Source organism: Artemia sp. Qi Xiang Cuo, chromosome 16 (genome assembly GCF_049724085.1).
Source record: "Artemia sp. Qi Xiang Cuo chromosome 16, ASM4972408v1, whole genome shotgun sequence".
Classification (NCBI taxonomy): Eukaryota; Metazoa; Arthropoda; class Branchiopoda; order Anostraca; family Artemiidae; genus Artemia; species Artemia sp. Qi Xiang Cuo.
Window position 1 is genome coordinate 20764914 of NC_142809.1, and position 16395 is coordinate 20781308.

A 16395-nucleotide genomic window follows, 5' to 3' on the forward strand; every position below is an offset into this window, starting at 1 on the left:
AAATTTGATTGAAATCCGATGTCGGAAAAGTTATTTGTTTCTGTCCTACTTAATGAGGCAGTTAGTAACACAGACAAATTTACTGAAAGAATTTGACAAGTACTTTAAAAAGAGCAGTTTTAAATTTCTTAAATTATATTTATAATTTCTAAAATTGAAAATTATGAATATATACAATTTAAAAACGATAGATTGAAAAAGGACTAGCAACAGTCGTCATAGGCCCTCAGCATTATGGGGTGTTACAAAGATACAGCAACTAAATCAAAAAGGGGGTAGAGTGTGGGAATGTTGGTGGTAAAGAGTCCAATTTATTGTAATTTATTGATGATACGACTATGGAAACCATTTTAATTACAACTGGGCATTTTCTGAACTTTATAGAAGTCCTATTCCTCTTTCTAGCCATTTTTTTGGTTTCAAATCCTCTTGCCTTTTTGCATCGCTAAGACAGTTACGACTTTTTTTCGCAATATATTTTGCTACTAGGTTTTTTATTAGTATATATATAATTACATATGCATATTAGTTTTTTTTTGGCTTCTAATTGGGTAGATTTATGACTTAATTGGGGATAAAGTCACAGCACAAGCTTACTATTTGATTAAGCCTGATTTGTAAATGCACCATGCTTGGTTGAACCGAAGTGTGTGCTATGTGGTGAAGGCCATGTTGCATTCAGTCTAAAGTGCCGCGCGTAATCCGCAATGCCATAGCTAAGCGCGCCTCGAACAAAAAATGACTGGAACAGTAACGTTTTGTGTATGTTCTGTCAACATAAATGGCACCAAAGACAAAGATTATTCAATGAATCAGAAAATGAACGATTTTGACATCGTATTGCTACAGGAACATCTTTTTGCCGGCGGTAAGTTTCAGCTCACTAAACAGAAGTGACGAACATGTAGTTTATACAACCAGTGCCAGACGTACGAGGGGCACACATTTCGGAGGGCTTGCATGGCTTGTGAGCATTTGACTTTCTTGCTTTTCTCCCCATTGTATAGGCTACACTCTTGTGATAATTCTATTGCCCTTTGAATTGCAGATCTATTAATTATTAGTACTTACCTGCCTGATGATACAAAAATAACAGTTTTGTCACTTGATAAAATCACAAAAATTGTATCTTCTCTGAAAAATTTCCTTCGGAATATTGAAAGTCATAGCTATAAGTGGATTATAGTGGGAGACCTAAATTGTAACATAAATAGAGAGTCAACTCGGTCTGATCTTGTGCTTCAGTCTTTGCCAGATGGATATCAGATAGTAGCTAAGAGTGAAGATTTTTCGTATATTCATAATAGTGGATGGTGTCTGATATAGACCACTATGTTTGCTCGGCTGGTATGATATGCTCGAGTGTCGAGGTTCATAATGAAGAAAGAGATTATGATCACCTTCCCTTATCTTTTACAGTCTCTGTTTCGCATTCTTCTGGCTCGAATCAGTGTGAATCTTCTGAACGGGGCATGAAATGGTATAATGAGCGCGAATGGAATAAATCTAACTGAACATTATATATATGTACTTTGGCAACTCTGCTCTCATCTGTGACAGTTCCTTACCGTTTACTTTGTACCAGTGTCCTCTCACCTATTGCTTGATCACAACTTAATTCTTACTATTCTCAGTGTTGCCTACCTCAAACAAGCCGAGGCTATTGCTGTCCCTTTTTCGCGTATTCGTTCGAAAACTAGAAGTTCTTTATGGAAAGAGGACCGTCAGTTAAAAATTTTTAAAAATCGGGCAAAAATGTGGCTTCACATATGGAATGCGTGTGGCCGCCCCACTTCGAGTCATGTATTTAATATTAAAAGAAAAACTAAGTCTGAGTTCAAATCTTACTTGAAAAGCGTCCGATTTAAGGGTAAGGAATTTCCGAAAAGTCCTCGGCAATGGAGTGAAGTGGTGAATTCTAATGAGCTAAACCCGATTGTTTCGTCCAGTTTAATTCCTGGTGATTCATGGGTTAGTCATTACTTGACAATTTTCAGTACATTAAATTATGCAGACCATTCCGGGTTTTGTAGAATGCTTGATTCAGTTATTCCGCGTAGACTACGCGAGAAATATATTATCCCTATTAGTGCTGAGTCTGTTGTGAAAAGCATTAAAAGACTAAAATCTAAGTCGGTTGATATGGATGGAATTTGTGTTGAATATTTAAGAGTTGATTCTCCCGAGTTGATTAGCCATCTACAACTACTTTTTCAGAATTGTGTTACTAGCTCACTAGTGCCTGATTCTTTCCTGTGTGGTTCTGTTACCTCTGTTCTGAAGCGAGGGAAGGATCCGCTTAATTGTGGATCCTACCGCCCTATCACTGTAGCGTGTAATTTAAGCAAACTATTTGAGTATGTATTGCTCACATTCATTCAAGATAAGGTGGATTATAATGCAAATCAGTTCAGTTTTAATTCGCATATAAGATACCAGAATGCCCACCGTATACTTACAACAGTATTACAATAAGTACATCGTTTGCAAATGGAAGTTCGATATTTTTGTACGTTAGACCTATCTAGAGCATTCGATGCTGTTTGTCACTCTCAGGCATGGTTTTCTCTGGCATATTTGGGTGTGAATTCAGTTATTTGTGTACTTTGGTTTTGGTACCAGAATTCATTTATTCAGTTGAGGCAGGGTTCCCGTGCCTTTGGTAAGATCCCAGTTAGATCTGGGGTCCGTCAGGGTGGTGTGCTTTCACCTCATATTTTTAAAGCTTGTTTATTGAATGTTCTTAATATGATACCGCTTTCTTACTCTTCAAGGTTGTCAAACGTCTCCTATATTGCATATGCGGATGATCTTCTGCTTGTTAGCAGGTCAAAGTTTACTTTAACGAAGTCTGTGCTACTAGTATCGCGGCTGTATGGGAAAATCGGATTAAGCCTCAACACTGATAAATGCGAATATTTAGTGTTTAATTCAAAATCTTCAGCAACGCCGCTTGATTGCGGCTTATTTTCTGTAAAATGTGTCGAATCTTTCCAATGGCTTGGGATCAGTATTTGCAAATCGCTTACGTTACTTCTTTTCCGGGGATTGAGTGATATTAAAGAGAAGCTGAAACTGGGGTACGCGAAAATTGTCCCCAACAGGGGAAGATATAGCAGAATGGTATTGGCTAAATTGTACTCGAGCTTTTGTGACCATGCGGTTTTGTTCCCAGCTGGCCTTCACATCCTGTTTCGACCAGGGGATATTAGCGATAATAGAATTATGTATTTCCGATACTGCAAGTTTTTAGTGTATCTGCCTCGCAGATACAGTAGTAGAAAGATGACGTGGATCTTTGGTGCTCCGGAGATTGTAAATTGTTTTGTCAGGCAAAGTAGCCGTCTTCAAGAGAACATTTATGCTACTTTAGGTGTTAACCACCCACTTATCCGGGTAGCCACAGCGCATTGAGTGTAATATTTATTTATTGTGTTGTTGTTAATTGTATTTTTGTGTTTTTTTGTTTTTTTTCTTGTGTTACTCCACTTCATTTTCTGTATAGTGGGTCAAAAATAAATTATTATGTAGGGGATATAGGTCTTTTGTATTTACTGTTTGTTAGAATAATCGTCCTTAAACAATCAATATTTAGAATTGCTGAACTAACCTTGATTTTGCCCAATAGCTATTATGTTTTTATCAACCCACACTTACCACCCTTTACCTCTTAATACTCTTCGTTATACCTCTTTACTTCTTTGTGTTTAAATTTCATGGAAAAACAAGTCTGTGAGCACTTTGCTGTGCAGAGTCAACATAGTCGAGGCCTGTCCACTCCAACATAGTGGGCATAATGGAAGCCTGTGCATAGAATTTTCTTTCTAATATTTTTTATTCTAATATTTTAATTCTAAAGTTTTCTTCCTCTTCTTCTCATTATTTCGAATATTTCCAACTCGGGGATTCATTTTTACCGAATCATGATACGGAGAGATAAAGAACTTAAGGAAGAAATATAATGAAACCGTAGATTTTGAATTACTCATATTCAAGAAAAGAGAAGTGAAACTCGACTCTAGATCAGAGGTGAATCTTATTTGTTCTTGGAATATAATAACAAAATCTCGCTCCCCTTTGGAACAGAGGAAAACATTGTTGCTAAATAATCTTTGTATATACAGTTTTATGCGAAAAGAGTGCTGCTAAGACAATATTTTATGTGTACATGGTGTCCACTTTAAAGTTTAGCAATTCAATATCTCAGAATTCCTGCATTTGATCAAGCACTTTTTATTTTTAATGTTAATTTATTTTGAAAATTTTTTTCATACAATTTATTGAGAATGTGAATTCCCCCTTAAGCGGGAGGGGGCTTTAGGCAACAAATGAATATGATTCGCTAATTGCTATGAAGTGTTACATATTTTGAATTTGCGACACAAAAAAGTGGGTGTTGTCTGAAAAAGGTTTTTTATTCAAGCCCCTATCCAAAGTTATAAGCTTCAGACATCAGGAGAAATCACCATGGGAATTCCACGAAAACAAGGTTTATAACGCGAAAAAGCATGTCATGTATTAATTAAATCAAAATATGTTCTTTGAAATTTTTCAGTAGCCGATCGCTTTGTCTAGTTTTTCAGTACGTAAAGAGTGCAGGTTTGGTATTCAATGGCCAATGGGAGACATCTTGTAATTCTCAAATGACGCCCCCTAAGAAAAACAAGAAGGTTTGGTTTGATAATTTGTTTTAATACTGCTTAACTTTGCCATAGTGCTTGATTCTTTATGATTATTTTTTTGACTTTACATACGTAAAGTTTTGCTTAAAAGCCTTTCCTTAAGTTTAATACAAAAATTTATTCTTCTTCCATGTAGATTCAAAATATACAGTATTCAAATCTGCAAATATACAACTGAACTTTTGAAGCTAACCTTTTCATCCCCCTGAAGGGGTAGGGAATGTGCACCATTAGCTCTTGAAGGATTAGACCGAGTTTTTGGACAACTCAAAACGACAGACTAACTTTTTTTTAATGAATACTTAACCCACTTTTATGATTGTAAAGTTTGTTTTCACTGGCTTGCCATACTAATTTTCTCCAAGATTTGAATGATTACAACTTTTTATACAGGTGTTCACAAAAGCTTTTCTCACAGATACTAGGCCTACTTCTTTTCCTTGTAGATATGAAATATGTGCCATCTTAAAGGGGACATCCTTTGATGGGTGATATTAATCTACAGTGCCTGTGCAAAGGGAAGCGTACACCCCTGGCATGTCATGTTCATATTTTTCCTCAGACGAACGTTTGGCAGCAGACGCTCGAGGAGAAAAAATACGTAAAATGACAATAATCACAAAGTAGATTTTGGGATCTCCAATTAAAGATAACCTATTTAAAAAAAACACCAAAATCGTTTAACAGAAACGCAGAGACGAAAGAAGAAAAACATGAACATCAACATCAAATTTGCTCCAACCCCGACTGCTATTTTCACAACCATTACTATCATGACAACTACTACTATCGAGACTGCTACTTCTACAACTCGAATAGTGCTACTACCAGATTTACTAGTTTAATGAAGTTAAACACTAAGTCACTTTAAACAAACCAAAATTGTTTTGTTTTTTTTTAAATAAATTTAAACAAAAGTAAAGAGTGACATTAAGATTTAAAATTAGCATCAATTAATTTATCAATAAGTCCAATCTAAAACAAATGAAAATTAAAGTGGATGAAGAAATGGAGCCTGAAGCGAACAAATATACCACAAACAAAATGAATAATTAAGTCAGAATTAAGAAGAGCATAAAAAGAACAACCCACCCCCGAAAAAAATATAAAAATATAAATATAATAAATATAATTTTCAGAAACATGAAAAAATAGTATTTGAAGCAAAAACTTGAGTTCCAGTGAAGTATGGTTGACACTATAGAGTTCCAGGATTCCGAGCTAGGTGGCATCCTCACTTTTATTTGTTGTAATGACTTTCCATTCGAAGTCTGCCTCCGTTATTCACAATATTATTACCTTAAATTTATTAATTCGTGATAATTTATGTTTAAATTCGACTTTAATTTAGCTGTTGTTGCTGATATTGCGTTTTAATATTGATATTCACTTTTTACCGAAAACTTTGTAATTTCCAATTTAAACTTTTCTTAAATTAGTCTCCTTCTACAATTTTTTCAGATTGCCCCAATAGTAAACAACTCTATCTCTTTCACCTATCCTAAAAAATAGGGAAGCTTACTTAGCTGCACTCCAATAAGGGCATTAAGTCCTGTCACCCAGATATTTGCTTCTTCTGGACTGGAAGCAAAGAGATCCAAACTCTCGAAATTTTCTCCGTATAAAATCGTAAAAGCACAATCTGCTGTGAAACTCAGAGGAAGATCTTTCATAGCTCGTAGTGCTTCTGTTGTTTTTCCATGTCTTACTTCACGGATGGAGTCAATAGAAACTAAAATATACAAATAAAGTAACTTTTTGTAAAAGCATCTTTTCTGTTTCTTCCTTTTCGGGATTGCAGATGGATTCCAGTGAAAATTTAAAACTTGTTAAGAAAAGGTCTTTTTTGACCGTTGGGAAAAATACGAGCCTGAAGCTAATGAGAATCAGAATATATAAAGTAGTTAAGAGAGATTATATTTTCAATAAAATTGGCCCTGGCTGAATTTCAATATGAATAAGTTGCACGTTCTTAAATTAAATTTCTAAGCAGTTTTTTCTTGGTGATCTTTAATTATTGTTATGCCACTGCCTTTACATTAGTCAAATATATCAATTTTGACTCAAATCCAAATCTCTGATAAAATTATCGTGAAAGTGCTACTTCCTAATATTATTTTGCAAAATATTTATGTGAAGGGGTCTACCCAGGAGAACTGAAAAGGCCGAAGGCAAAACCCCATTCTCTGCTGACAAACATACTACTTTAATAGATTACTTGACTTTTGATAAAACAAATGGTCAAAAATACAAATTTGCTACTTAGTATATATATTTATGCAATTGCTGCAACAAAAAACAGCGAAATTTTTATTGCAAATGCAAAAAACAGCAAATGCAATATATATATTTATGCGATTGCTGCGATTGCTGCAACAAAAAACAGCAAAAATTGCTGTTTTTGCTTGACAAAATTATATGAACGCAGATGAAGATTACGCAAAATTAAGCGAAAACTTCTTCCCCTATAACTAAGTGCAAACATCCATATCTGAGTGCAACTATGTATCATTGCCTAAAAACGATGACAAATCTAAAAATCTGTACCCCATGCTGAGCCAAATAACCCAGCTTTTTCTGCAACCCCTACTGTCCTAATGCTGAGGAGAAAGTAACGCCATGGGTTAGTTTTTCAGCCGGGGTAAAACGGTAATCCGAGCCTCCTTTCCAAAAGAAATTGGCATTTATTTGCTCTATTTTTGCAGAAAATGTCAAATGGAGATTTACTTTAAACCAGTGAAGCGTAGACTGTTTCCATCGGAGTCCATGCTGTTGATCGCTTAGCAACTTATTTGATTAAGGTACTAGTATAGTGCTGTATGGAAACCTTCATGTGGGTTTTCCTAATGCAGATAGAGAACTTGGAAGGTTAAATGGGCCCTTTTACTCAAAATCAGCAGATTTTTTAGGGCAGGTGCAACACTGGATTAGGTCAACGCAGTAGTGTTCTTGGATCATTTCATAGTGTTTTGGGAGAGATCATTTGTTTGGTCAAGGACGATATTCGTACCAAAGCGCCAGGTGGGAACCTTATCTTTAAGGTTACAGCATTGAGCAAAGCGTGTATCAGCAACTTTAATCTTTGTTTTTGTTTTGAACAACACTCCCTTCAAATTAAGGTCAACGCCCTCTGACTCATTCTCCACCAATACATTTCCAAGATATGTTGAGGCATAAAATGTTCGTCTTAACTCTGTCAAGATTCTCGAACTGAAAAAGCTACACAGTAAGACATAAGCGACGTGGCAGCAACCTCTGAAAAATCTTTCATCAGCACATTGGCGGAATACGTTGACGCGTGATAGAATTTTTTTTTCAATTAACGCAGTCATGATCCTTGAGTTGAACCAACTTCATGCTTTGTGTCTTCTTTGCGGTTTGATATATTCAAAACATTCCAACTTTTTTCATTCCCTCACTAGTATCGTCGTTAAACCATTCATGACAATCTACGATATGTAAAGAAGGACCTTTGAGACAGTAGAAATCGAAACTCTAAAAAATGGAAATTTGATAAATAATATATAATCTGCTTTTAATGCAAGTTTCGAACAAACTATGAAAGATCCAATTATTTCAAGCTAAACATCGAAAGTTAGGTAGACCCCCAGAAAAGTTATAATTCCAGAAAATAAGGGAAAACATCCTCAAGAAAGGAAGGGGCTAAAAATCATTAATTATGATGGTTACTGGGTACGAATGTGTGATTTTTTAATCGCTTTTTTTGCGTTTTTTCTTTTTGTCTTTTTCATTGTGGGTGATTGTGTTGAAACAAGAGTCGTATAATATTGAAAAATAAGTCAATCTAACAGGAAATTATACGTCTAGTATATCCTTTCAGTAACAAAGGCATCATTCCTCCAAAAGTTATAAATTTCTGACTGGTGTCTTCCCCCCCCCCAGATTTTAAAGAATTTTGGCTCGACAAGGGCCAAATTACTATTAAGGGGAAATTCTCGTATAGTCAATCGGACATGAACTGTTTGAGAGCTATCTACAAAACCTCGTATTTTCTAAGGTCACAAGTCCGCACGACGGCGCCTTCGTCTCTAAGCGTATCTATAGTCCTTACAAAATATATGGTTATTATGCACCATCTTGCAGTAATAGTCACGGTCATGCAGCACAGTATAGTTGCACATAAGCTGTTGGCAAGGTTGTATTTAGGGGGTTTCAGGGTTTTGAACCCCCCTCTCCGAAATATTTGTCCAACTCGTAAAAACATAACAAAATTGAATATAAACAAACTTTCGATGCGTTTTTCATATCTTTTTTTGTAAGCCTCCGCCCTAAAAAAAACCATCCTTTTGTAACCCCCCCCCCCCCAAAAAAAAAAGAAAAAACAATCCCGGAAAAATTCCTGGGTTTGATACTAGCTATTGGCACAAAACATAAGCTATTGGCATAAAATATATATCACCAATCGGGACTTTCCAGTGGCACAGTCTCTTTTGTTACTTAAAAAGCACACTAGAACTTTAAATTCCCATATTAAATGATCCCTGGTTCAGTGGTGTCATTTATGTTGGGGAGTGGCTGGGGCTATAGCCCCACCCTGATTTTAGGAGGAGCCCCAAATCAGTTGTCACAATTTCTGTTGATTTGATTTAAGTTTGAAAAAAAAATGGGTAAAAAAATGTTGTAAATTAAATCAAATCTGTTTCTGATATAGCAGTACTTCACAACAATATATTGTGGGCTTCATTCCCAAACATATTTATTTATTATTCCTATTTCATATATCGGGATACATTTTTATTGCCTTGTTGTTACAGCCTTGGTGACCAACTTTCATTACGATAAAGTAATTGACCGAGAATCCGTAATAAAATTATACATGTTGGTTAAATGATTCTGGAGCAGTGGTCCCGCCTATCGTATTATGTATTATGCACTCTATGTTTCTTTGAGTCTATTTGTGAATCTGTTCTTACTGTTTTCTGAGTTGGTTGTGACTCAGGTCTTCTTTGTTTCTGGACATGGTAAATAAAACACCATTTTGTACAACGGAGGACCTTTTGCGTTCCTAGTAGCCGTAGACATATTATTGTTAATAGACGCCAGACCGTATGGGATTTTGCAAGTTACTTTGGCTTTTTCTTCTTTGCCTCTTGTCAACACGTTAAATTTGAAATTTGATTTCATTCAAAATGGTTATTTCATGAATTTTGTTTCTTATATTTAGCTTCTTAAATTTTGGAAAAATTAAAGTTTGAGTTTCCGTCCAATAGTTTTCTATTTAGATTTCAGGAAAGATAAGAAAGACAAGCAAAATATTTTATATAAAACGACAATTCAGAGAATAGATAAAAATCTTGAAGGACGGCACTTAAACGAGAATATGAAAAAGGACAAGATTTCTTAATAAGCGAGTTAATAAAAAAGTGTTCCAGCAACCAAAAACCAAATATTTCGACTTCACAAACAAAATGCTTTATGAACAGGGGGGGTTAGTTTGAACAAAATTATAAGAAAAAGGTGAGAAAAACATGAAAAACATAACAAATAGGAACTATATAAGAACAAGCTGAGCATTGAAGGATAAACTTAGACCTATCGATTGGTGTCAATTCAAGAAATTTACGATGGAGGGAGGGAATTTGTTGTTCGACCTCCAGAAGAAGGTGAAATTTTGTTATTTTTTCAGTTTTTCTGTGTAAATACTAAGCCAGTGTCATGAGTGGCCACTTTTCAGCTGGACAAGCCCGTATTATAGTAATTGCACCACATGTAATTTACATTAACTGCCATGCTCATAGACTCAACCTTGTGTTCTGTGATTCCATTCAGAACTTGATATGAATGGCATTTTTCTCCTCCACTCTTCAAGAGCTATATTGTTTCATTGCGAATAACAATACACGGTACAAACTGTTTATTATTGCTCAGAAAGCCACTGGCATAACTGTTCTTCAGCTGGAGAAACCATCTACTAGAAGATGGGCACACTGGAATAGATCAGTGAGCAAAGTACTGAATAGATACAACTGTATTTTATCAATTACCAGAACATCTAGTGACGGGGAATCGGCAGCTCAGGCCCACGGACTCGCAACCAGAATTTTGACATTGAATTTATATTTATATTCCATCTAGCGGAAAAATAAAATTTGTGCAACAAACTCTGTCTGAGCAGCTGCAGGAGATAGACCTAGTTTTCTCTAGAGCTACTGGTCGTATTGTAGGTACGTGAGATAAAATTATAGAAATGCGAACAGACGATGGTTTTGATGAAATATTTCATAAAGCAAAAGAATTTACTCGTGAGTCCCGCCTCACTGAAGACCTTTTGCAAAACTTTCAGGATTCTGACTCTTCATGTAAAAGACCAAAGGGTGTACAGCAAGTAGCTTCCTATTTCCGTGATTTTGTAACCATGTCGACTTTGGGAAAAAGCAATCTTGCTGAAGTGAAAGGATCAACTGAAAATGCTTTCAGAAGGGGTCATTGTCTTGTGACAGAGAGATTGTGCTGCAAGTTCGAAAGCCGCTTCATGAATGCTCTCCCACCGTTAGAGTCAATCTCTGCGTTAGATGTCCATTCACCGCAATTTATCAATACAAGCCGACTAGCTAATGTTGCAGAGCATTAAAAAGAAGCTTATAGTGACGCAACTCTGTTGGCTTTGCAAATGGATCTTGTGAGAAGATGAAATAAAAAAACAAGTTTTTTTTAACTGAAAGTAAGGAGCGACGTTAAAACTTAAAACAAACAGAAATGATTGTGTATATGAAAGGGGCTGTCCCCTCCTCAACGCCCCTCCCTTTACACTAAAGTATTTTATTATTTAAAAAAATACAGTTGTGGGAAAGTAAACTTTAGCGTAAAGAGCGAGGCGTTTAGGAGGGGACAGCTCCTCCGAATAATTTCTGTTCGTTTTAAGTTTTAACGTCGCTCCTTACTTTCTGTTAAAAAAACTTGTTTTTTTATTTAATATTTGAAAGTTTTTGAATAAATACAGGTTTTTATTTTGGCTCACCGTACAGGAATAATCAACACCAAATTCGCATATTAATTTTACTTTTATTTGGTTAAATGGCTTTCTCGAACGTTGTTTAATTTTATTTACAAACGTTTTTATTAGTAATAAATATACGTAACTTACGAATTAACTTACGTAACGAACTTCTATATTCATATATTTTTAAGTGTATATTAGTTTAAGGTATATTAGGGGGTTCGCCCCCTAGTCAATACCTTACTCTTTACGCTAAAGTTACAATTTTGTTCCAATTCTTTAAAAATAGAGGGTCTTTCCCCCTTTTTTCGAAAATCAGCCAAATTTCCTCAGGTGCGAAACTTTTGATGGGTAGGACTAAACTTGACAAAACTTATATGTTCGAAATCAGCATTAAAATCTGATTCTTTTGATGTATCTATTGGTATCAAAATCCCATTTTTTAGAGTTTCGGTTACTATTGAGCCGGATCGCTCCTTACCTACAGTTCGTTAACACGAACTGTTTGATATACAGACTCATTAGTCAATAATCAAAAATATTTCTTTGAACTTTGCGATTGTCTGAAGGTAATGTTAATAGCACATTCTGAAGTTTTGAAAATTATACAAATCTTCATTACTTTGTCTACCACAATGGCTAGTAATGAGATACTTTTTTCTACACTAAGCCTGATTAAAACCTATTTAAGATCTACAGTGGGCGACGAAAGGCTTAGTAATCTGATATTGATATTTAGTGAAAAGGTTCTTGTGAAATTGTTGGATTTCAATGCTATGGTTGATATTTTTGGGGAAAATGAGACCTTGTCGATTCTCAGTGCTGCAATAAAACTGTAAATTACTTTACAACTTAAGTTCTTTCTGTATTCATTAAACACTTTTAAATTGCTTCTTACTATTTCTAGTCGATTTTGGGAGAGCCCTGTGCTAATCTCTGTGAAGAAATATTGTTGTTCAACAACTGTGAGCCGGCCAATCTAGGGGGCCCACAGAGTTTGGTTAGCCCCCCCCCCCGCTTAGTTCAGAATAGAATGACACCGCTGTCCTGGTTTAGTGTGCAATCACCTATTGCAGAAAAACATATACAAAGGAAACTAATCAAAGAAACAAACAATGATGCATTCGTAGCCCTCGTTCCAGCGATTACAAAACTAATTAATCATAGTAAAAGAGTAAAATAAAATTTAAAACGAATAGAAAAATATCATATATATAAAGGGGGCTATACCCCCTCATCCTCCCACTATTTACGCTAAAATTTGACTATTTGCTGCTCAAAATGACATAAATATACACTTCTTGGCAGTACCATCTATTCTGTTACTGGAAAAAGTTTTTGAACGTTAAATTCCCGTTCGAACTAGTCTTCTCCCGATATTCTACGATCCCTGGTTCAGTATATATATATATATATATATATATATATATATATATATATATATATATATATATATATATATATATATATATATATATATATATATATATATATATATATATATATATATATGCTCTTATTTTTCGAAACTTTACAACCACCTTCTAATTAAAAGCCACTGAAAAGCCAAGAAGCCTATAAGAAACAAATCCTCTAGTTCAGGAGCTGCTATTTATTTTTATTGTAAATTCCTTTCGGAAAAGAGGGCTATTTCGTTGCTGAAAGCTTCTGAAAATTAATTTTAAGAAAGAAAGGACGATTCTAAAAAGGATAATAAATCAGCTAAATATATATTAGTGCTATAGTTTTCATTTTGATTTGCGGTATAAATTCCAGGTTAAATAAATTTGAAGGTTGCCATGGAAATTAGCTTGAATTATAATATAAGGCTTTTCTAAGATCAATACAAACGCTTTTTTAAAGACTTTTCCCACAAATGAATCATTTCTCTAAGATAAGTGCATTTTTTTTCTCTTTTCGTGTTCAATATTCATCACTTGTTTCTTATGATGAGTGAAAATACAAAGATGATGGTTTAACTGAGATTACTTTAACTTTTTTTTCTGTTTTGTAATGTTAACATGAGCTATTATTAAGGGGTATATAGCAGGGGCCTCGTTTGGGAGGGAGGGGTGGGGGGTCAGTTGCCCCCCAATAATGTGGGGAAAATTGTTATATATACCATACCTCTTGACTATCTGGATGTGGACCCGTATTGCCCCCCCCTAACAAAAATGCTGGAGATTCACCCTTGTATAAAGTATATATAGTTTACCCTTAAACTGTACCAGAACTAAGGTCGGTTGCATAAATTTTTAATAGGTAATGGGGAGGGTTAGCCTGAAAAAAAAATAAGGGGGGGGGGATTATTTTGAATTTTTTTAAAAAACAGCTTAATTTTTCTATCCAAAGGGTGACTCAAAAAGAACGTCGAATTTGAATTTACCGTTAATAAAATTTATCAATAAATAGGATTATACATCGCAGATATTAACCTGGAAAACAAAAGCACAGAATCAGAACCTAATGTCGATGGTCAGTGATAATGAAACAAGCAAAAATATTGTTGCCAACAACAACAAATAAAAACAACTGGCTTTTCAAACCCGGCTTTCTTTTTGAAACACCCTTTATATGACCAATTTGCGCTTTCTCTATTTTCGGTCTTCCAGAAGAAGTGGACAATTCTCACCCTCTAGCCAGCATCCCCGGCCAAATTTGAACAAAAGCAAAAACAGCATTGTCGAGTGCATACCTTTTTTCAAATTTGTGCATTTGCTGACAGTGAATCCATTGTAGCAGTGAACCAAATTCGTAAATCCGCTATGTTTTCGTTGATTATTTTGAGCTTTTGTTGGATAATTATAATATTTCTATCTGTAATTGTCTCTGCAATTGCTATCGATCCTAAGAATTTGACATTTCAACGTTAAGTGAAATAAGTTAATTCCCAATGTCTTTGTATCCTTTAGCGTCTTTCTTGTCATATTTTAAACGCTACCATTTTAAATAAAGATTTTTTCTTGACGTACAAACCATTTTTTACACTAGGTCTAAGAAAATAGAAATATTCTATTCGCAGTATTTATTGATGTCAATAAAAACTGCCAATAAATACGTCAATACATCAATTGATGTCAATAAATGCGTCAATGATCAATTTCAGATACTTTTTATTCACATTTGATACAGATTTTAATTTTAGAACTTTATGTTTAGCTTTTTTATATTTAACCTATATTTGAAAAGTCTCTGATTCTATTTAAATATTTAACAGTAATATCTAGTCCGAAACAATTCATAAATAGGGACAAAAGGGCCGCCAAAAAGTATTTCATAGTTCTTGGGTGTTTTTTTTATAAGTAAAATTTTGAATTTGATTATGAATGAACTCATTCATAGTATGTGATTCTAATAAACACGAAGAGCAGAACTACCATCAGTCGAAAAACTTATAAAAACTCGAATATAGTCTTATAAATATTACCAAATAACAGAAAGGCTGAAGAATCTTTGGACAATTAAAATGTTTATTCATCGTCGGACCCTTCGGGACAATGCGGTTTTTTTAATAGTTTCTGAGACCACAATGGGTCAAACCTGACAAAACGAAAAAAGATATCGTCATTTTTAACTGGCTGTGATTATTCTCCTTTTTTCTTTGTTTCAAACTTTCCAGTTTTGTCAAAATATTTTATCATCAGCACTAATACTGATTCAGCTCTAAATACTTGTGAGAACTTTTTAATGCAATTTTAGTTTGGTTAAGAATATAAATTATTTTAGTGATCTATGCTAAAATCTAAATTGTAAAATTTACTACAAAATGTTATCATAAGCAGCGCAATAGCACTGCCTAAATAAAGAACACTATGTATTATTTATTTGCTTGTTTTAGACTAGGGCACTTCGTATCGAAGGAGTTGTCGTAGAAACTTCGAAAAGGGCTCATTCGATTGGAAATTGGAAGGGCCTGTGCCCTTTCTAAGAGCCGAAAGTAATTGGCAGGCAACTAACATCCCTCCCGAGCCCACCATTTCCCCAAACACATCCAATCAAAATTTTGAGATAGCAATTTTGTTCAACGTTAATGAAAGATCCGGAAATTATGTCTTTAAGGAGGATTCTCCAACCACACCCCTCCGGGCAAGGGTTGTAATTTATTTTCTGGGGTATACAGGATATTTTATAGAAGGCGTTCTCGTAGAAACTTCAAAAAGGGCTCCTTAGATTGGAAATTCAAAGGACTAGTGGTTTTTGTAACAGTCAAAAGTGATTGGAGGGCAACTAATCTCACATCCATCGTTTGCCCAAACACATCCAATCAAAATTTTGAGATAGACATTTTGTTCAACGTAGTTTAAAGTTCTAGAAATTAGGTCTTTGAGGATGACAACCCCCCCACACACACACATCCCTCAAGGTAAGGGTTGTAAGTCATGCCCAAGGGGCATATAAGGCTTTTACAGAAAGTGATGTCGTTGAAACTTCAAAAAGGGCTCATTAAATTGGAAATTGGAAGGGCTAGTGCCCTTTTAAATAGTCAAATGGGATTGGAGGGTAACTAATCCCCCTCTCACGCCCACTATTTCCCAAAACACATCCAATCAAAATTTTGAGAAAGCCATTTTGTTCAACGAAGTTGAAAAATCTAGAAATTATGTCTTTGAAAATGACACACCCCCCACACCCCTCAGGGCAAGGGTTGTACGTTATGCCCTGGCAGCATATAAGGTTCTTATAGATAGCGTTGTCGTAGAAACTTCAAAAGGGGCTCATTCAATTGGAAGTTTAAAGGGATAGTGACCTTTTTAA

At 35.0% G+C, this 16395-nt stretch overlaps 1 protein-coding gene across 3 annotated transcripts in view; it reads right to left on the reverse strand.

Annotated features, from left to right (window-relative positions):
* LOC148942667 (inactive phospholipase C-like protein 1) overlaps nucleotides 1–16395 on the reverse strand; it is a 440344-nt gene that overhangs the window by 404930 nt on the left and 19019 nt on the right. For all 3 annotated transcript variants that reach the window (XR_016143118.1, XM_089102764.1, XM_089102765.1), the window contains exon 3: nucleotides 6205–6414. Coding sequence is in view for 2 of the 3 variants with exons in the window: in XM_089102764.1 (XP_088958890.1) it covers nucleotides 6205–6414 (210 nt within the window). In the remaining variant the exon portion in view is untranslated. The remainder of the gene's footprint in view (nucleotides 1–6204; nucleotides 6415–16395) is intronic.